At 39.9% G+C, this 21990-nt stretch overlaps 3 protein-coding genes and 1 non-coding gene across 6 annotated transcripts in view; 2 read left to right on the top strand and 2 right to left on the bottom strand.

Annotated features, from left to right (window-relative positions):
* Nucleotides 1-17677, bottom strand: part of LOC106658516 (tyrosine-protein kinase transmembrane receptor Ror) — a 44737-nt gene extending 27060 nt beyond the window's left edge. The window contains exons 1-3 of the mRNA XM_023459826.1: nt 17647-17677; nt 8815-9028; nt 8578-8731 (exon numbers count right to left, since the gene is read on the bottom strand). Of these exons, the coding sequence (XP_023315594.1) occupies nt 8578-8731; nt 8815-8928 (268 nt within the window). The 5' untranslated portion in view covers nt 8929-9028; nt 17647-17677. The remainder of the gene's footprint in view (nt 1-8577; nt 8732-8814; nt 9029-17646) is intronic.
* On the top strand, nt 1370-3468 carry LOC111693867. Of its 3 annotated transcripts, none has more exons than XM_023459829.1 (2): nt 1370-1847; nt 2002-3468. In XM_023459829.1, exon 2 carries the CDS (start codon nt 2005-2007, stop codon nt 3004-3006), a length of 1002 nt encoding a protein of 333 aa, XP_023315597.1. In that variant the 5' UTR covers nt 1370-1847; nt 2002-2004; the 3' UTR covers nt 3007-3468. The 3 variants fall into 3 exon arrangements, with proteins under 3 accessions (XP_023315597.1, XP_023315596.1, XP_023315595.1); XM_023459828.1 differs by having other exon boundaries at nt 1991-3468; XM_023459827.1 differs by having other exon boundaries at nt 1370-3051; nt 3167-3468.
* LOC106658071 (fibroin heavy chain-like) lies at nt 12435-13370 on the bottom strand. The gene is made up of 2 exons (XM_014379890.1): nt 13313-13370; nt 12435-13234 (listed from the first exon to the last, which is right to left on the bottom strand). The coding sequence occupies exons 1-2, from the start codon at nt 13368-13370 to the stop codon at nt 12435-12437; spliced, it is 858 nt and encodes a 285-aa protein (XP_014235376.1).
* A 3809-nt stretch (nt 17678-21486) lies between the features above and the next one.
* Trnam-cau lies at nt 21487-21558 on the top strand. Its single transcript has one exon. It is a non-coding gene; the product is annotated as a tRNA-Met (tRNA).
* The last annotated feature ends 432 nt before the right edge of the window (nt 21559-21990 follow it).

The following is a 21990-nucleotide window of genomic DNA, read 5'->3' as shown; positions in this document are numbered from 1 at the left end:
GAATATATATGGATTGCCGTGATAACCATGTTTATTCAATGAGTAATTTCAAGGGTCGCAATGTTTGCTTTGGCTCTATAGCTCGAAGTTCTTTGAAGTTGAATTTTTATTTTATGAAAATTTGATAGCGACCAGTTTTAAATATAATGCGATTGGGGTGAAAAATCGAGGTAATTGGATTAAATCCATCAAGGTTGCTTTATACGCAGACGGACACGTCGCTCCGCCAATTGATCGTGACTTGGAATTCTTTTCGTTTTTTCACATGCCAAGAATAGAATAATACATTCACATTTGCAGTTGCTAAAGTTTCGAGTTACGACTGCACGAGGAAATATCGAGTAAAAAAAATGTTGAAAAAATAAACAAAAAAATTAAAATAAATTAATACGCACTCAATTCAAAATAAATCATAATCGAGAGGGCAGTCTAGCTTTGCGCTTTGGCATCGCAAAATATGTGTATGCTTACGGATTGTATTGCAAATATACTCGTGGATTTATATCGACAAAGCAAACGCACGCGCGGATATAATAGAACACGGCAGATATCACTAGCTGCGCGCGTCAAGAGAAAGCCGCACAATGGCTTCAACGAACGTGTACACGCCGCATGTGTTTTACCATTAAAGCGAGATTTGCTAGAAGAGATCAGCGCGGAAGCTGCAACGTAAACGCGAACAAATAAATCTCTCCCGGGCTCGAGCTCCTCTCCTCTATATTGGACTCGAGGAAAATACTTGACATTTTTGATGTAGTAAAAGCTCGCAGGCACAATTTGCGAAAGTTTGAAAAAATGTTGAGCCGATGTCAAAATAATATTACGAATTGGAGTCGGCGAGCGAGAGATAGAGAGAGATTCCGATGTAAACAACATCTCGCTGGCGGGATAAAAATAACCGGGGAAAAATATAAAGCTACAAACGAGTCGATGTTAGTCGGGTCGCTCTTGCTCGTGCAGCGTACTCTACACGTACGCTTCCGTAGTTTACACCGCTGCGCGTTAAATGCATATAATCGCTTTGAAATGCGTTGCATGTGCAAGCTCTCGTTTGCTCGCGCAACCGTTGCTGCTCTGCACGCGCGGCATACGCGATAAGCAAAGCGTTACGGGGTACCAAGCTGAAAATTATAGCGCACATATTCCTCTGCTTATATATGTATGTAGGATAGGTTCGGATCGCGATCGAATTCGCGTTTATATATGGACCTTGGAGCGTTTAGAGAGAATGGCTTAAAGCCTCTCTCGGCGCACAGAGCGAGAGTCATTCCACCTGACCAATTTACGCGAGAGTTACATATATAATGCGGTAACGGTCGTATACGCGTCGCGCCCTCTCTCTCTCTCTCTCTCTCTCTCTAGCGGTGAGTTGAACTAAACGTGTCTGCTTGTGCTCCGGTTATTTTTCGACTTTCTGCCTAAGTTTTTTGCCTACGGGCGCATATTTTTTCAGACTATACTTGCACGCTACCCTCTGCAAGGCCGTGCCGCATTATCTCTGCTGCACTGCTCTTGCATCTGCTTTTCTTCTCATAAACAAGTCGGGCTTTCTCCAAACTGAGGTTAGTTTCTCTGCTCTGCTGATCGACGCCGCTTGCGCAGGATCATAACCGCCAATTTGCCGATCTGCGCAACTCTCGCTCCGACTCTCTGCTGCGTCCCACTGTTCATGACTTCAGGGTGAAAGAGGAGCTGAGCGTTTGAGCCGTGCAACGAGTTGATCTTCGGAGTTGTCGACGCGCTGCCTTCGTCGATGTTTGCTGACCCTGTTTCCGCCTTCTCGTGCACCGTCTGCTCCGAAGTGTGATCTTTACTGGTGCTCTTCAGTGATTGTGTCTGCCACCGGTGTAAATTTCTCTTGATTCTGCTCTCTTCTCATCTAATCAATCAACTCATCAATCTCATTTCATCTTATCTTCGTCTCTCATCACTCATGCCAATCTATTCCACTATGATTTCTTGTGCCATTGCCATCTGTTATTCGGTAAAGTGTGCCCTCAGGTGATGCCAAAGTGTATTCGCTGCAGTCACGATATCACCGGCGACTACTTACGCTGCAACGCCTGCCAGTCTGTCTCCCATACCGTCTGCCCAGGTCGTGTCCTTCGAAGCTCTAGAATCAAGCCCTGCTGTACTCGTGCTTTCACCACTGACGACTCCACTCCTGTCCGAGTTGGCTTACCGACCAGGACCTCAAGTGTTAGCTCTCGTGCTGCTCGATTCGACAGCACTCGTGGAGTACCTCCGGACCGTAGCTCGTCTCTCCCCGATCTGTCCAATTTTTTCGACGCATCTATGCCGCCTAAGGTAGCCTCTGGGTCGACTGCCCCCCCATGGTTTTCGGAGTTCCGACTCTACCTTGGTGATGAGCTAAATGGCCTGAAGTCGCAGCTCAGCAGCATCAGCGAGCGCTTGGACAGGCAAGAGGCCGCTATCACCCAAAATTCCGCCGACATAGCCGCGATTCGCGACGAAGTCGGCTCTCTGAGAAAGGATCCCCGCCTGGTAGACTCCTGCGAGATGCTTGTGACCGGCTTACCCGCCGACCTGAATCTCTCGAACGATCAGATTCTGGTCAAGATTTTTGAAGCCCTAGATCTTGATGGCTACTCACGCTTCGTTGCTCGCACGAGAGACTGGCAGCCCAAGCCCAAGAATTGCACCCGTGATGACAACGCGGATGCCCCTCGCACTAAGGCCTTTGTCTTCAAATGCTCATCGCCTACTATACGCGATGATGTCATCTTCCACTCTGGCAGGCTCTCAGGCAAGGACCACCAATCGCTGTTCGGCATGGGTGGCTCAGGCAGGGTCATGCTTCGACCACTGTGGCCTACCCCCGTTCACCGCCTTCTGTCTCAGGCCCGCGAGGCAGCGGTCAAGCTCAATTACGCGCGACCGTTGGTGCGTGACTTGGTCGTCTGCATGAGGGAGACGAGTGGCTCAACTCTTGTACCTGTCTACAGTGCTGATGACTTGAAGGCCCTCAAGTCAAGGCCACAATGACGGTCACTCAAACCCTCTACTCGCCTGCCCACCACCCACCCTCTGGTACGTGACAATTTTCTTTCTGTCGCCCACGCAAATGTCAATCGCCTCGAATATCACTTCGCGCTGGTCGAGGATCGCATCACTAGCTTCAACTACGATATCTTCGCAATTTCAGAGACTTTCCTCGTGCCTGATGCCCCCGACTCAGTGTTTCAACTTGACGGCTACAACTTTTTCCACAACGACAGATCTGAGAGGGGTGGTGGCGGTGTAGCGGCCTATGTCCGCGACTGCTTTCGAGTCAAAACTCTGGCCGCCTCAAGTCCAAAGTACGACAATACTCCGGAGTTTTTGATTCTCGACCTATCTTACAAATCGACGAATCTTTTGCTCGCTGCAGTCTATATGAGACCCCACTGTACTCAAGTCAACTCTTTCTTTGATACCTTGGCAGTATTCCTACCAAAGTATACCAATGTAATTNGCTAAAACTAAAGTGATGATTTTGGGCAGCAAATACTTCACAGACCTACTCGACGTAACCACAGTCACAAAAGTTCAAATTCACGGCACTGAACTCCCATACTCGTCCGAGGTCAAGTCTCTCGGTGTTTGGTTGCACCCGAATCTCGACTGGGGGAACCACGTAAACAAAGTAGCCCGACGTATCCAAGGCGCCCTCTTTTCACTTCGTCAATGCCGCCGTGCCCTATCACCTCCCATTCGTAAGGATCTGGTGGAATCACTAGTGTTCCCGCACCTTGACTACGCGTGTGTAGTCTATAATGACTTATTTGACTACCAAAATCTACAACTGCAACGGGCACTCAACGCATGTGTGCGTTTTGTCGTGGGTACCATTGGTTGGCGCGACCATGTCACGCCACACAGGCTACAACTTGGCTGGCTGTCGGTATCAGACCGCAGACAGTATTTCACTGCAATCACTGCCTACTCCATCATTGCCCACCAGAATCCACCCTACTTATCTTCTCGTTTCGCTCTTCCATCACAGGCCCTCATCGATCGTTCATCATCGCGACTACCACAAAGATCTATTGTTGGTCATTCAGTACGCACTGGCGCTCACCAGTCGTCCTTCGTCTACACAGCCACGGACCTACTAAATAAGTTCTTCACGACCCGCTTATTATTCTGCCCATCACGCATCTCTCACATCAAAAACATCATTTTCACTAAATTGATTGGGGATGAGAGGAGAGTAGCTAGTCACTAGGACTTTGCGCCCTGGCATAAATCATGTCTTGATTGCTTAAATCTTACTGCTACCAAACAACGTTCTGTTCACTATTTTTGTTCTACTTACTTACTGCTTACTTTTACTGCTTACTGCTTACTGCTTACTTTTGTAATTACTTTACCTTACTCTTGTCTACATTTATGTAACGCTTATACCTTTAGTTACCCTGAGGTATAAGCCTGTGTGCCATACGGGAAACCATGGCCCAATAAATATTCTAATCTAATCTAATCTCTCTCTCTCTCTCTCTCTCTCTCTATATATACCCTCGCGCAAAGGGCTATTAGATAAGGACGCGCGCCTCGGGTACTATTGCTCTTTCGCGTCGTCGTATATGGATCGCACAAAATCCGAGCCAATAGCCACATTCGCCCGCCCCCCGCGGCTACGTTTTTACGAGTGGTGCGCCTGCAAGCTCCGTCTACCTATATACCTGTATATAGTATTCGTCGATTATCGTATCGACGTTTGCTTGTGTACATGCACTTTTATTATTTTCCATTTTAAAATGCGGCTACTTTACATGTTTATCTTCAACAGAGAGTCGAGTTTTTATTTTTTTCTTATGAAAACAAACTGCCAATCGATTTTTATGATGTATCTTTAGAGAAAAACAGACACAATTGCAACTTCACTAGTATAAACAAACAGGTAATTTGAAACATCGGCGCGTTTGCAACCAAGCAACTGCCATGCCAAGAGCATTTAAAGTCAATTGTCGCCCAACGCAAAAGCAAATGAGCGCCTCGGCTAAATACGCACGTGCCGGAGCATTACTTGGCTCTTTATCTCTCTTGGTTTTAAGGCATCGATGCCACCTAACACTTGTGTGAGTATTTGCTCGTTGCACTTGCTGTGTGGGCACGCAGTGTGTGTGTCTGTGTGTGTGTGGCATAGTACTAGTAGCAACAGCAGCGCAGCAGCAGTTTGAGCCGAGACGAACGCCGTGTGCGCGAGCTAACTTTGCCAGTAAATTGAACATTCTCGCCGCAACTCGTGCCAGAGCCTGATTCCTCGTGGGAGCGACGTTACTACTAGTAGTCTCTGACTGATGAATCTTGAGGCTGTTATCGCGTTTCGGGAATAAGAAATACTGAATTATGCTAAACTCATGTATATATAATACGTCTGCTCAACTCGTCCGTGAATACTGACTGATGGTTTTCTCCAACAGATCTATTGTACAACCTGATGCATATGACTTGCTCCATTGTTAAATATTTTTAGAAGAACAAAATAGAAAAAATCTCAGTATATTCGCACATAAATGGACAAAAGCATTTCTTTTCGGGCAAAACCCTTGAACCTCATGCTACGATAAGGTCAAGGCTATTTTTCTTGGCATCCAAGTCGAGCGCCAGCGATTACCTCAACGATTAGCTGAAAAGAAAAAAATGTACGCACGCTCAAGCTCTTTCGTCTATCGTACTCGTGAAAGTGTACAACTGTAAGCGCACCAGCAAGATAAATTTACCAATTTCGCCCTACTCAATAGAATACTCGCAGAACGAAGAAAACATTTTTTATCTTTTCTAAATATCTTGATGGATTAAAGAGAAATTTTTATCCGTCAATTTGATATATAGAGGTAAGCATGGACGCATTACAAGGTGTTTTTTCTTTAGAAATTGCAATCCGTACATTTTTTTGTCGATTTGTGAAAATTCTCTCGAATGCGCTGGAAATTTGAGAATCCTGAGATCGAATTACTTTCCCCTCTTTCGATGCCATTTTTCTTTTTTAATAAATTACAGTATCTCAATTGAAGTTGATTGTAACAATTTAATTTATTCACGATTTTAAAAGCATAATTCATCGTCACCATAATACATAACGGAAAAATATTTCATGCGAAATGCCGTGGTGCGATATATATTTCTAAAACTCGCCTTGTCACGAAACTTTTCTAACTTAATATTCACCTTTACTGGTTGATAAATATATATACAGGCATACGCGTATTTATACGTGCGAGGGTGCAAGTCGTAAAAGAAGAAGCACGTCAAAATTAGCTAGACGCAAAAGACAACTTCAGCCGTATATATGCCGTATAGAAGGTGGCAGACTGAACCTGGCTGGGTAAGGAACTTAGTCGCTCCGTTTGAAAGTGGGCGAGAGTTTCCTTTTTCTTTATCTTTACACGGGTTTTTCGCCAAGCGGAAATCTACTCCTGACGCTGCTCCGCTGCTTACGCGCGTGAAAAGTGGCCACGGAAAGTTCTTTTAATTTCTCTCTCTTTCTCTCTCGCTCTCTCCTTCTCTTCTGAGCGCATTGCCTTGACAAGAAAGAGCGAGAGAGCAAGAGCAGAGAACGAGAGTTTGACTTGCAGAGTGCTAATATTAAAGTCACGCCACGCCCCGTTAAAAGCTTTGAACGGGAAATTTTTACTTGCAACTTGGTCCTCGCACTCTCTCGTTCGCCGCTGTGGCTTTTATATCGAGGGATGATGATGGCTTATATATAATAAATATTATATATCTCGAAGCCCACAGGATTATTTTGCCGACGCACACGCACACACATATATATTTGTACGCGTATATGCGCGGACTCACGAAACGAGGAAAGTTTGCTTTTGACTTTTGATGATCTGATTGCAAAGGTTAGTTCGCGCACGGATTGTTATGACCATTGTTTCATCGGCCGTGCGCTGCCAGCGCCGCTGCGCTCTTGCTAGAGCTAAGCGCTAATTAGGAAAGTCATTAACTTTCCTGAATACCCTGGCATGCGCGTATATGTTTACCCGTACACAAACTTTCCAGTCCGACTCGTTGAATCGTGCATGTGCCATATGCTGTTGCTGCTTCTGCAGCTGCTACTGATGCTTCTGTTGCTGTTGCTCACCCAACCACCTACATAGCCACACTCATAAATACATAGCGAACATGTATTGTTGAATTAACGATCAGCTTGGCCGAATAGTTATACCTCGAACTTTAACTAGCTGTGTTAAACTGAACAGAACATACAGTGAACAGAACTGCTGCTGCTACTACTACTACTACAACTACTAATGTTACTATAAAAAACGTTCTTTGTAAAAGCCAAATTACGAGTACGAATCCGAGCGTGAGATACTTTGTATAGTTTTACTGCGAGGAATGCAAACGAGATTAGGATTATTAAACATTACAATTTTCTCAGTTTTCAATTGATCGTTAAAACTTTTTCTTAATTTTCAAGTGCGCGAACGTTATAAGCAAAGTGTAACAATTGAACAGTTGAGCAGATTTAAGAAAAAATTCACTACAACTCTTGATAAAAAAGTCTGCAGACTTCCTTTATGAACTTACTTTTTTTACTCACTCACTGCCTCCTGTATATCGTACTTTCCATAGGTCTTTTTATAAATTGAAGCTGCAGGTAAGTTTCGGGGAAAATTTTTACGAAACTCGTTATGCGCAGTCTTAAGCTTCACATACAAATAATGTTTAAGAAAACAATTTATTTGAGCAGTCGTTTTTAGCCGACTGAGCTTGCGTGTTACAAAAACTTTCTCGCCTGATAAGATGAATAAATTTTGAAGTTTGCACGCGACTGCGCGATTGAAGCTGAAGTTTCTTTTTTACTTAGTCAGCGCAACTTTTATTTTTGCACTTTTTCACTCGATAATCCAATTCTTAGTATTATGTCATCATTAAAAGATAGCAAAAACTCGCATAAATTAAATCTTTTTTTCTATTTTATAACAAATTTTTAAACGCCTCACAATTAAATTTTCATACGATTCATCGGATCAAAATGTTTTCAAAGAAACGATTGATTTTTTATCGTGAGCTTTTTGTCCATGTGAACAATTTAAGATAGCAAAAAAAGCTTTTACCTAATGTTCGTATTTCTACGATTTTCGTTTGCATTTCGCATATGCATATATGAGAAGAACTCGTGGATAATCGTCAGAGTACTTTTTCTAAAAGCTTGATTTACTTGATAGTCTTAACTTCGCTGGTAAGCATTTTTTTTATCAACGCATTCTACAACTCCCTTTTAAATCTCTCGATGACATCGCAGGTATTATGTTTTTTTCATAAGCTTAAATTTTTTCCGTCCGGCTGAACATCTTAATTCGCTGCATAAAAGTAATTCGGTTCTCGCAAATCATGAGATCAGGTAAGGAGACGGGAAAAACGAAAAATATATGCATGCAACTTGACAAGAAGTAATTTATACGCGACTCGAGCAGTGTATGAGTATATACTTTCGGGATATTTTAATACTCGAAATGCAAAAAAGTACTTCGTGCGCATAATAATAAACCTACGGGTTAAGAGTAAGAAAAATATAGAGAAAAAATGCGAGTAGAACTTGAATAAAAATTTACATACCGTGACGTTGCGTTCTGACTTGGAGGCTTCCCTCGCTCTGGATGAAGTTCTTGCCATTGGTGGCGCGGCAAGAGTAAAAGCCTCGATCGTTCACATCAACCCGGGTAATTTTTAAACGGCTCCCAGCTATATTCTTGGCCACGTGCTCGTGATTCTGAAAAAAAAAAAATTATTTGTACCTCAACGTTTACATTTTTGCTACACAAGCAAGCTTAACTATATCGTTGACAAAATTACCTGAGGATTAATTTTCTTAATGATCACGCGTTCGGGCTCCTCGATAATTGGCTTTTCATTTTTGTACCATCTAATTTTGTTCGGTGGTGGATCACCTACAATCTCGCATCTCATGTGCACGACACTGCCAATGTCTTTGGTCAGGTTTGAGAGTGCTCGAATGAACTTGAGCGAGCCCTCTTTGGCACTCGTTGGCTCGACTATCACGTCCGTACTGGAACAAAAACCACAAACGAAGGTGAGTCTCCTATCATTTTATTCATTTTCTCTATAAAAATTACTATTGCGTTCGTTCAAGTTGGCCGGATTAAATCCACCTGCTCTTTCTTATACGCACTTTGGATGCCAAGCGGCGTAAATGGAAATAATGGCGTCCACTTAGCGAGTGTAAAATATGCAAGAAGTACGTGTTCGGGCTCCCTTTGCGTAATATACGTTAGAAAATCCCCAGAGTACGTAGTCGAGAAGTCAGCGGAAAGACAGCGACTCTGCGTCACTGCGTTCGTGTGCGTACATATACGTAGGTGGCTGCTGAATGTAAAAAGGTACGCGCGTAAGCGGGGAATATGCCACCGCCGCCGCACAACGACCCAAAGTCAAATCACGTGTGCTTAAACACACCGATGAAAGGAAAACAGGATTCGTGCTACTTCACCAGGGGTGCAGGATTATAAGCTTCTTGTCTTTGAAGATCACGTCAGACCGTCTCTTTTCGTTCTTTCTTTGTCGGATATGATGTGGATTATAAGCAAGTCTGCCATGATTATTTTTCAAAGTATTTCCAAGAAGACAAGGCTCTACCTTGCGGATGTGTGATTATATAACAGCCGACGGCTTTTTGAAACTATTTTTTAATACAAACTGACAAGCTAAAACCGCAGGGCCAACCTAACCATTTTTCAGATCATCTTGTAATTTTGATATACGAGTGTACGAGCTAGGATGTTATTCGAAGAGGCAACATCCTTTATCATCGTTATTGCTCAAGCGGAGTTCGACCAAAAAATGATACAGGTGAAAACTCTTAATCAAGTTTCGTCTCACACACATACAGTGCCCAAGCATTAAGCAAACTTGGCAGCCGAGTAAGGGGTGCGCAGTAAATACCGCGCTCGAAACAATGAAAGCTCGAGTTTGCCCAGGCGTGTACGTGTGTATATGTAGCACACATCAGTAGCACGCACGCGAGCAATCATCGAGTTTACACTGTCGCGCTTTCGTAACTGATGTGCTGTTGCAACCTATACATAGAGCGGGAGAGGGACTCCATAGACGCTGTAAGGGGTAAAGGCAAAAGCAGACCCTAACTCAGTACCTCATGGTCCCTCTCGCAGAGGCAATGACCAGCGACATAATGGTGTCCTGCGCGTAAGAGATAGCGTGCAAAGTGTGGGCGTGAGCTTGTACATTAGGTCTAGTTATATAGCTATATAGTTAGGCTATAATATGAGTACTTACGCTCGCGGAGAATGATAAAACGTAGACACCTTGGGTTACTTGGCTTGATACGCTCGAGTCACGATTCGGATGCGATAGCTCTCGAAATGTCTACACTCTAGCTTTTATGGTCTCGAGTACTCGACTCGGACGTCGGTGCACAAACATCACAATACCGTCTGGTTTGGCGTAGGATCGATATTTCTCTATTTACGTTTGCCACGTTAAAAATTGATTATCATTCCGTTATTAATTGCACAGCGTCGAAACATTATTAAAATCACGCGAGCATTAATTAAAAATGGAATCAATGTGCGATGCTGTGTACGAATAATAAATAAACATCGCTAATTAACATTTTGTTGAAGTAACCAACTGGCGCTGTGCGATATGTGTACTGAATATAATGTGAGGATAGCCGATGCTTGATATACCTTCTCATCTGTGTACATGCATACACAAATTTCCATATATGAGATTTACCCAGCGTTAAATGAATTCGACCGACTCTGATCCTGGGCAAATTTCAATCTTACTCGATTGCGTAATGCAGTGCATGTACGGGGTGTTTGTCGGAGTATAGTATCTATGGTGACGCAGTGCTTGCGCGCATATATTAGAACGCGGTCGCACGTTCGACTGGTCCTCCCTACGAACGTATTACGAGGCCGCTCGAGTGGATATGTACGACCGAGATATGAGCGTGTCTGCTGCTGTTTGAGGGCATTATGACATTATGTCGAAGGATCGTTTCTGAAGCTGTCGCTTGCGCTACAATTACAGCCCATTTAAAATGTATTATGGAAAATCTTTAAATGGATCAGATTGGTACAATCACATCGAGCTCTCCGATCGTGTTGAAATATTGAAGATCATTTCTCTGATATTGGTGCTAATTCTCACAAGTTTTGCAAAATATCGTAATAACTGAAATGAAAGTAGCACATTATCAAGTATTAAGCCTTTGCAATTATGCAGCTGCAAATCGACTCCTTATAGATGACTATGTTTGTATACTTGTGCGCATCTAATCTACGCGCACAGAGTGATGGAAAGAGAGAGAGAGAGAGAGAGAGAGAGAGAGAGAGAGAGAGAGGCAAGAGCAACGCATAATTATGCATTGGCGTATATCGAGCGCAGAGTGAGGGGTATAATTTATCAAATGCAAATTGAAGAGGACTGGAATGTGCGGGGTTGAAATTTTCACTCGCGACTTTTTTTTGTTTTTCATTTTCGATGCGGCCGCGTGGGGTTGCTTCGTTAGGCGCTTGTTGTACGATATCGGGACTATGAATAATTTATCGACCCGGCTATTCTACGGTGATATTATTGAAGCTCCGAGTGACGAAACGAGCCACAGAAAGGGTAAAAAAGCCAAGCGTAGGAGATATTTGTGGATCTCTTGGTATTAATTAATGCTTCACGGTGCGTGTGTAATTTTCATTGATTTCTCTTCATGAATATACTTACGAGAAGCAATTCAAATCTATACAAAAAAATTATTATCGTTATGACTTTTTTTCAATATTCATGTATGACTATAGCCTATAGTAATTTGAGATGATTCAATTTTTTAATTGCATTTATTTGATAAATATTCAAACTGTTTTTAACAAACGAAAAAACTTACTGAATATTTTGTATTCTTTGATAATGTAATATTTGTTGACACTTCACCTCTGAGATAATGACTGAACGGAAATTGAATATTCTCTTTTCTCTTTATATTATCTTTAGGGGTTTCAGTTAAAAATTATCAACTTTGAGAAGCATATTTTACAACGCCCTTAAAATCTTAGATTGAACTCTAATATCAATCAAATATTGAGATCGTCGCTTGAATCACACCAAATTTACTATAAATTTTAATATTATAATTATCCAATATCTTTGAAATTTTTATTAATTTTGCTGAGGAAATTATGAAATAACAAAGCTTTGTTTACTTTGTTCTTTTTTTTCGTTCAAGTAAATGAGATAATTTTAAGAGATAACGATTTAATTTATTTCGTAAAAAGAAAAAATAAGTACTAATTTTTAATTTATTTATAATTTTACAACATTAACAATTTTTTTATTTCTTTTAATCAACGTATTTCCAATCAAACATTTTTTCATATTTCGATGCTATACAAGATCAAAAGTTGTAAAACAGACATGTAATGATTTTCAGACGATCCTTTTTATTGTGGCAAGCCATCGATGTTAATAGAATTGGCGACTGCTCTACTCGAGGCATTAGCTATGCTGGGCCCGTCTCCTGTTCCAACCGCGACAGCTTTGGACTTGACGTTGCTGATGGAATTGGACACTTGAGGTCCACCGGTGCCAACGCTGACTACTTTAGAATTGGAAAGACCGTCAGCCTTGGCGTTGGCAATATTGGCGCCGTCGCCCACATTGAGCGCATTGGCATTAGCTTCCTCATTGGTAATGGCATTGACAGCTTGGACACCCTTGCCGATACCGATGGCTTCGGAGTTAGTTTGGCCCTTGGAGATGGCATCGGCTATGTTGGTAACTTGTCCAACACCGATGGCGTTGGCCGTGGATTTGCCTACGGTGGCACCGATCACGGTGTTCGAGCCCCTACCTACTCCGGCTGCGTTGGCATTGGTTTTACCGTTGCTTCTGGATCTTGCAACGTTCACGCCTTCACCTATGCCAATGGCATTGGCCGTGGCTTTGTCCGAGGTTATCCCAATAGGCACTTGATGGACGCCCCGGCCGACGCCGGCCGCGTTGGCGAGATTTCTGCCCTTGGATCGAGCATCGGCCACGTTTGCGCCTCTGCCGATACCAACGGCATTGGCAAGGGCTTTATTGTCCGAGTTGGATAGAGCCAGCTGAACGCCTCTGCCTACTCCGATTGTGTTGGAGTTGGATTTGCCATCGGCATTGGCTGCGGCTAAATTTACACCCTCGCCAACGTTTATTTTGCTAGCCTTCGAAGTGACAACAGAGTTGGCAACTCCATTGCTTGCTAAAAATCGAAATAATTTTTTTCGTTAATTGTTAAAGCCCTCAGAGAATCGTTATCTAGTGTTGAGAAATCACTCACCAGGGGCTGCCAAAGCAACGCCCACGACAGTCAAAAATACACCGATGGCTATCTTCATGTTCACTTGACGATTGAATAAAGGATGTGGCTAACTTGAGTCCGTGCCTTTTTATATATGTACTAATTATCTCTAGCAACGAGTGCTGAACAAATAAGCCAATCGGATTGAAAATATAAGTGTAAAAACTTTTGTTCCTTTCATAATGCTGATAATTCTTTGGCAGTTTTTGTCATTTACGTAATCTTCAGTAACACCTCTCAGATAATAAAATTTTCAAAAAATTGCTCATCATCTTCTACATAAAGAACTTTTTTATACGATATAAAATTATCGGACTGCGAGAGAAAATGAAAATATGTATGTAATTATGCGTAATTATAATTCGATCTCGCGTACGCGCTAAGCATAACAGGTGAAAGAAAAACGGTTAGTATTGCTAATTGAATTTTTCTCTTTTCATAAACCTTTTCGATGATTTACTATGACAGTTTTAATAAAATTAAGTTCCGCCTATCAATGCCCTTGCATTCACAGAGTGAGGGGCATTCTGAAAACGTCACGTAGCGAAGAAAATTTCTCAACATGAACGCGCGGTCAAAGTAATGGAATAACAAAATCGAATGCCAAATGGTTTCTCTATTCGGTGAAGCTAGCAGCAGTAGCAGCACGTATTGGACTATATACTGTACGTGATTGATCAAAATTTCATTGGCGTTGCTGCTGTATGGCGTGCTGCAGAAATGCAATCGATTTAGCCTTATGTACTCATACACGCGCACACATGCATTATATCAGCAACTGAACTTCGATGAAAAATATTTTTTATTATCCCGAGCTATTAATAGATAAAGCTCATGTATAGAGCAAGAGAGAATGAATTGCTATTGTGTACGGCGCGGCGTCCAAAGCGTACGTGTCTGTACAGAAATGCGACAGAGAAATTGAATTATTCTAGGCTTGGCAATTGTATTTCCTATAACGTTGCCTTGAATTTTCAATCAGTTCGTATACTTTACCTCAGAAATTAGGCACACCTAAAACCATGTTATAATATTTTCTACAATTGTTTAATAACTTTCACCTGGAATCAGGTTATTTTTACTATTAAATAATATTTATTCGAATAAAGAAAATTATCATAAGAATGAGAAAGAAAATATCACTAAGTAAGACGTTGACTCGTTGAGGTTTAGGCACGTCAAAGAATATAGGGAAAATAGTCGTTCGACTGCAACTAAGGGTGCTAGCCAATTCTGTCTTGCGTGACTAGGTCCTATTAATCAGAAATGTTGAGCTTGGCGTACTACAGAGAAAGCCAAAATTAGATAGTTCACTTGATTTGCTTAATTGGTTTCAAGGATCACCTTGACTGAGTTTCAATTATGGCCTGTCCATAATGTTAAAACTATTGAAAATTCATATTAAGCACGAGTATGTAAGTACACAGGCAGAACTCCAATTTACGAGAATTGATTTTCTTCGTCAGAGTCTCGATGAGTATTAGCAAGTGAATGAACGATTATACAAATACAAATTCATAGTAACAATGATCAATTGCGTCCATCTTGCGAGTACCTTGTCAGAGGATAATCCTGTCGAGATAGCTCGTTATTCAAAGACTATGCAAGTAACATTCAGAGATCAATATATCCTCGTATAATTGTCCATGGCTCTCAAGTCTTTGATATAGATATAGATACACATTGTATGTGTAAAGTATATTAAGCTTACGACAGGGAACACGAGTATTAATTTCCAAAGAACAAGACAATAGCAATAATCAACGTTACTACTCCGACGACGTATGAATGTATCCCCTTTGACACTGATCACTCAAGTTCATCGCTCTCATTCACTGATGTATACGTGTATTCACGCAGGCGAAGCTCGCAGTCCCTCGTCGTCGTTGTCGTCTTCGTCGACGTTAGGATTAGTGGAAGTCATACGAAAGTGAGAAGCTTAGCCTATAAATAATGCATGCCAAGCAACGATGAAGTAGTAGTGCGATTAAAGCGCGAGAAGGATTAGCGATCGGCAGAAAAAAGGACTTGTGTATGAATGAGGGCTTTAAGCATCTTTCAGATGAAATTATTATATTGAACATCTTACAAGTTAACGTGAAAAGCGATTGAAGAAAAATCGAAGGTGTTGTAAATCCGAGGGATAAAGTACTTTTTTCGATATCGACGGCTACCCATGGCGTCAACCTGCGATTTCAAACCAACGAAATTCATGAATTCGTGCTCTCCTCGCATTCTGATTAGCTCGCGTATTCGCACAAACGGATTACTCGAAAAAGCTTCTCGATTGATGAATAAAAATTGTTTTTAAAACTTGCCAATACAATCACAAAAGCGAATCGCGCAAAGTGTAGCCGAACGGCTTAAAGTTCAAGCGCACGAATATCGCAAGGAAAATATTGACCTAAAAGATAAGGTTTATGCACGGCTGCTAAACAATGAGTCTCGAGGTTTTCACGCTCGGAAAGAATATAAAAAACTTGGAAGAGCAAGAAACGTTGCCAAGATAAAATATTCATTTAGAGTGCGATGGCCCAAAAAGCGATATTACGCGTATGCTAAGAATTTAAACTCTACTCAAATCGGGTAAAAAAGGACCATAGCGACTGCTTCAGCATCAGCGAATGGCCCATTCTGTGCCTCTCTTTCTGACAGCACGAGCATACCTTGTCTGTGCTCTAAGAGAAATCTGATCGGCAAAGTGAGCGCCAAGGAAGTTCCGGACGTATGTATATGTATACGAACGGGGTTCGTAAGACTGTCTTAAATTTTCAGGAATTCGTAAAATGCGAAGTCGCAAAGATAAAACACGCGACTGAGTCGAGTTGCTTGCGATGTGTATAACTATATAGCTGGGTCACTCGAGCTATTTCAAGGGGCTGCGAGCAAGGTGGCGACGGCGGCGACGCGGACGTTGCGTCGATTCGATCGTGTAGCTACATCGAGCCAGCTAATATTCAATATATCCCCGTGAATCTGTGCCACCCTCCCGTCGACGCCTGTGTGAGTTCCGAGGGTAAACTAATTGTTCGCTGCCTTACGCTCAAGGAAATGAGAGGAAGAACTCGAGAGACATCGTCGTCGCGTCGAGCCGATCGATTCTCTCCGACCGAGTCGTTTATTTTTCAGCCTATTGCCTTATCTTGCTCGCCTTTTTATTCGTCTTTTTACGCGCTCGCTGTGCAGATACGAAAAAGTCAGACGCTGTTTTATTGAAATCATTGCTGGAGCGCAGAAAATGTATTTTTCATTCAATGTACAAATTTGTCGAGAGCCGCTACGAGGCAGAATCAGTAATATATCTAATCATATTTCGATGTCAATCGGTCTCATCGTTTCATTCTTGTACAAATTATTAAATATCAATATCTTGTGATATCTTTAGTCATTTTCTAATAGTAAGATGATAACATCTTAAGTGGGATGGGGGTATAGTTAATTTTTTATTATTTTCGCGTGATTTTGAGACCTTTTTCTAGATATCTGGTAAAAATAAGCTAATAAAGCTGAAGTACAGAGTAAAGAACAACAATTCAAGAGTTTACCATTAAATTTTCGTGGTAAAATACTAAATATTGGGCCTGTGGCGAGCATTTGAGGCTTACACCTAAAAAACACGATAACTTATGATAGGATTGTCAGAAATAAATAAACTGCAATTTTTTTAAAAGTTTGAATGATTCCCGAGGTAGTGAGACATTGAGTTTTTTAAATAATTTCCATTTTTAAAAATTTGGTGTCAATTTGAAGTCAAAAAATTGGAAAAAAATAGAAAAGTGTGTTTCTTTCAGAAAGTAATTGATAAAAATGAAATTTTTGAAAAAAAAGAAATTATAAAGAAGTGTGTAAAATTTCAGCACAATCGGTTCAATAGTTTTGAAGTTATGATGTACACTGACTCAAAAAATGGGATTGTACAGGAAACGTGTTTAAAGATTTTGATGCAAAAAAACGTGAATTTTATCGTATCTCCTTACTTCGTCTATACCAGGTCTATACAATCAAGGTACATCATCTAGGATATTTAAAGTATGATTTTGATGTTAAATTCGTAATGCTCGACATTTTTATATCAAAGCCACATATAGCTACCCAAAAGTAAAGAACACTAAACATGTGGTCGGGGCTAAAACACGAGTATATCACACTTGAATTAAGATGGGTATATCTCTGTCAATTTTGCTTGAATTAAGGTAAAACTTTAACACAATACTCTCTAAGGCCTAGAAAATCGAAAAAGACAATCACAAAAAATTTTTTAATTCGTCCGAAAAATACAATATCCCCTCCCCCTCTCAAAAGTTATAACGTACCCATTAGCCGTGGTAGAGTCAAAAACGTCATTATAATCTTCTTCCGCATAATCGTGAATATTAGGATCTAAATCTTCAACATCATCGACGCTGCTCGAAGTTGCTGTAACAAAAAAATTCAATCATTATTTAAATGTTTGACACAATCAGTAAAAATTATAATAACAGCTATATTGTATAATATCAGTGTTGATTATTTAGACGTTCACTACCGCAAAGTTTAAGTCGTAAATTTTATATTGTAAGCCTAAACAAGTCTGCAAATGATAGCTTAAACTCCCGTGGTACGTAAACGTTGAAAAATCCCGAGCAATAAATTAGGAAATCACGTTGGCATTAGTCCGCAAGCGCTCGCTCTTTAGATTGACTTAAAAAATCACCATGCAGTATTTTCAGGCCCGCGCATTTACAGCGGCAACGAAGTTTTGCGCTTGTACAGCAGTACAAGTATCCCAGCGGCAGAAAAGCAGCGAATTGAATAAAATTCAAATAAATCGTAGACTCTTTGTCATGGCAAAACATAAAAATAAAGAGAAGCTGCAATTCGAGCCGACGCATTAAAGAGTAACTTTCGTGCGTACATAGCTATTGATAGGGTGGTGGTAGGGAATGAAATGAAGCACTGGAGTTAATAAATAAATAACAAAAGTTGCTTTATTCCCTATCGCCTAGCAGTCCAACTAATACGCTTCGTCGCAAAAGTATCCGTCGCATACGACCCAACACCGTAAGCGGCCCAATCTCACGTGTCTCTCGTCTCTTCGGAGTCTGCGCTCGACACACACACCAACAAACACGCAGCGCGCTCGGCATCCCCTCTCCTCGCACACACACACACACACACACACACACACACACACACTACATGCTACACGGCGACAGACATACGCAAGCATGAGGTAGCGCGTCGTCGGCAGCGAACGCATACTTAACACTATATTTCTATATAGGTTCACGTACAGAGGTAGTACTTTTAGTAGCAATGTGCGTAATGAATTTTACATAAATGTACTGGAGCCAAATTATAACAGGCACAAACGAATTAAAATATTAGGTAAGCGGGCGTATTTGTTTATTTATAATATCAGTCTCAGCGTCAAAAAATATTAAGAAAGTTGAGAGCATTGTGTCAACTTTCCTCGGGAGCGTTGAAAGGGGAGTCAGTAGCTTTCATAACGCGGCAGAAGCATTTTCTATATAGCCACCTAGTGCCCTGAAAATTAATCACACTAGCGCGCGCCTGTACAGAATCCTTGGCTATTGTCTTGCAGACACGCATGCCCGTTCTCATTCGCGTGATAATCCGCGCTCCAAGAGGACCTTGAGGACTCTCTGATTTATATGTGTGCGCCATGCATAGAGAGGGCATATATATATAGATAGAGGGATTTGGTTGTAGCGCGAGCGTGTTTGCTCTCGTTAAATATGAGTTATAATGGCGTAATACCCGTGTGACATGCGCCTCTCTTATGATTACTCTCTGACAACCCTATATACCTTTATGACGAGGATGTCGCTGAGCTTTTGCTAGAAACGACGATGATTAAGCTTTTTCTACTGCGCTTTATCCGAAATGTGTTGGCTTGCTTTTGGAAAATGATAAAAATTTTTATTAATTCTCCATGCCCGTATATCGATGAATTTTTTAGCGAACAAAGTGTCATTCAAAGGATATGAGAAAAAATATCGCAGTACCCGAAAACCAATTCTACTATAAAACCGATGAAGTATGTCAATCTAGTTGGCACGAGCAAAAAATAAATATACAGTACAAGCATTGATATGAAGTCAGAATAGCGTTGAAAAATTCAACGTATCCCAAAGCATATAATACGTTTTTACGAACCTATTATTTTAATTTCTTTTCTTCGAAACTCTGATAAAATTGTTTAAAATATGTTTCTTCTGCCAAAAAATGTTCTCAAAAACTTGCGTTTTTACATATAAGTACTAAATCCATATCGAAAATCCAAGAACATTATGCTGTTTAATGCAGAGTAACGAGCTTTTGGGTACTTATAACACGTTTCATCCTCGATGAATAGGGAAAAAGAGGGAGAGAGTGAGAACTTTAATATCGTTCTTTTCACGCAGCGATAAAGAAAAAAGCGATCAAGTATAGATATATTTTCACTGGAGACTAAACTGCAAAGAAAAAAGCTTATAGGCGTTTGTAAAAGTAAAGTTGCCTAACCCGGATGAACTTTTTTTATTCGATCTATTTTTGCGCTCATGTAAGCTTCCAGAAAAGCCTTCGAAGCAAACGGTTGTGTTTCGTCGTTAATTTTAAAGATGAGAAAATTCACCTTTGGCTGATAATTCATTCAGAGTATTAATGCTACATTATACCGTGTACTTAAAGGAAAAATTTTGTTCAAAATGAAAGTATGGATGCTTCAAATAAACTAGTAACAAGTAAGTGGATAATTGTTTTGGTCAAACTTCTGTGCACTTTTGTCGAAGATACCACTAGACAACATACAGTCTGCTTCTTTTTCAATGAAATTTCATTTGTGTCTAACATATTTTCGTACACATCTGATTTTAGGATTTAGGAATCATATTGGTTTTCAATGATTAATGCTGAATAATAATCATTTTACGACAAAAAGTGAATGGTGTTGAGCATAAATAAAAGTCATTGTCGAAATTTGATTGATCAAAGTTAACTGAAGCTATCCTTATAAACCCTTTTAACAGTTTATTAATAATCATTCTCCATTTTTTACGTTCAAAATCAAAAAATTTAAAAAATCTTTTACAAAAATACTAAATGATCGAAGACAACAGTAATCGAAAATGATTGGCTGTTAACTAAATTCAATGTTCAAAAGTAATTAATGTCAATGTAGTATTTAACCATTATTTGATTTGCATCTATACATATCTTAATAAGTTTCATTATTCTGGAAATTAATATAGAGTTTAATTGAAATTACAAAGGTTCAATCAAGTAATAAGAGAGTGCTTAATTCACTATTTGTTCAATAACAGAGAGATCAATTAAATTATTTCATAATTCTACATAATGAACAACTTTCATAATGAACAATTATTAATCTTTTCGTTTGCAATGTTCACTAAGTCGAATTTTAATGAAACAAAATAACGATACATACTTAATTGAAACATTCGAACATTTATAAAAAATCAATTCGATAATTTAGTTTTGATGTAATAATTAAAAAAAAAAAATAAAAATTATAATGAAAAATTAGTGAGGTCCTACATTTACAGGATAATTTTATAAATTATACGAATGGCTGTAAAATAAAATACGCTTAATGATCGCATACAGATAAGGCAGTCGTGTAAATTCACGCACTCTTAATTCGAATTATTCCAAAATGCGAAATATATGCATGTTACAGTCGTACTCACATACGTTTATAAGCTCATAAATATCCTGCTACTATTAAATGTGCTTGTATACCACTGTATGCTGAGTTACTATACTATAGGATTAAAATGAAATTTCGAATGCGAGAGAAATATCACGGAGAATGCATATTCGCCGCTGAAGTTAGATTTACTTTGCACCATGACCTGCTTGCATCTAAGCCTTGATGCGCTATGTAAGTTAAATAGTTACTTTTCTATCAATTTTTGACTTAAAATTTATTCATGATTTGATCATATTTTTCACGAAATAATTTTATAAATGAAAATTTGTTTGAAAACATTAATTATACCAACTAAAAACCTGTGAAAAACTAATGAAACAAAATGTAATCAACTATCCACTATCGTATGAGAACATTATACGTTAAAATTGCATCATCATTTTTATATAACTTCGCACAGCATTCATGTACAACCAATCAGCCTTGAGTCGACAAGAGCAGAGTGGCGCAGTGGAAGCGTGCTGGGCCCATAACCCAGAGGTCCGTGGATCGAAACCACGCTCTGCTAAATTTTTTTTTTCGTTTTAATCATAAAAATTAAAGTGTATAGGTTATTTATCATAAGTATAGTTTTTTCCATAAATTTTTTTTTCGATTCTATTTTTAAATAAATTCTAGTAGAATTGAGCCTTTTTCATTTGAATATGTGTGTAAAGCAAAAAAAATTATTTTAAATTCTAAATATAAAATTTAAATAAACAATAAGAAAAAATTTATATATAACTTTTTCTAAACTGCAAACAATTGCAATAAATATTAAATGCTGCATGAAAGTTGAATTTAATTTTCCAGCCATTGAATTCCAGTTCACCGAGATCATAAATGATCAAGAATCGTACTGTGACTGATTATAATTTATAATACTAATACATTAATATCATTGTGTTTTTTTTTTTTAATTTTCATAAAAAAAGATAAAATAAAATTTTATTTTGACAAA

The sequence above is a fragment of the Trichogramma pretiosum genome, unplaced genomic scaffold (assembly GCF_000599845.2).
Source record: "Trichogramma pretiosum strain Unisexual culture from Peru unplaced genomic scaffold, Tpre_2.0 scaffold16, whole genome shotgun sequence".
In the NCBI taxonomy this organism is placed as follows: domain Eukaryota; kingdom Metazoa; phylum Arthropoda; class Insecta; order Hymenoptera; family Trichogrammatidae; genus Trichogramma; species Trichogramma pretiosum.
The sequence above is the reverse complement of the archived record's forward strand: the minus strand, read 5'-3'. Positions and strand labels throughout refer to the sequence as shown.

Bases quoted from the DNA above. Each gene is read 5' to 3' on its own strand.
- LOC111693867 (XM_023459829.1), top strand. From the start codon at position 2,005: ATGCCAAAGTGTATTCGCTGCAGTCACGATATCACCGGCGACTACTTA.
- LOC106658071 (XM_014379890.1), bottom strand. From the start codon at position 13,370: ATGAAGATAGCCATCGGTGTATTTTTGACTGTCGTGGGCGTTGCTTTG. The intron at 13,235-13,312 runs GTGAGTGATTTC...TTCGATTTTTAG, and splicing joins CGTTGCTTTGGCAGCCCCTG to CAAGCAATGGAGTTGCCAAC.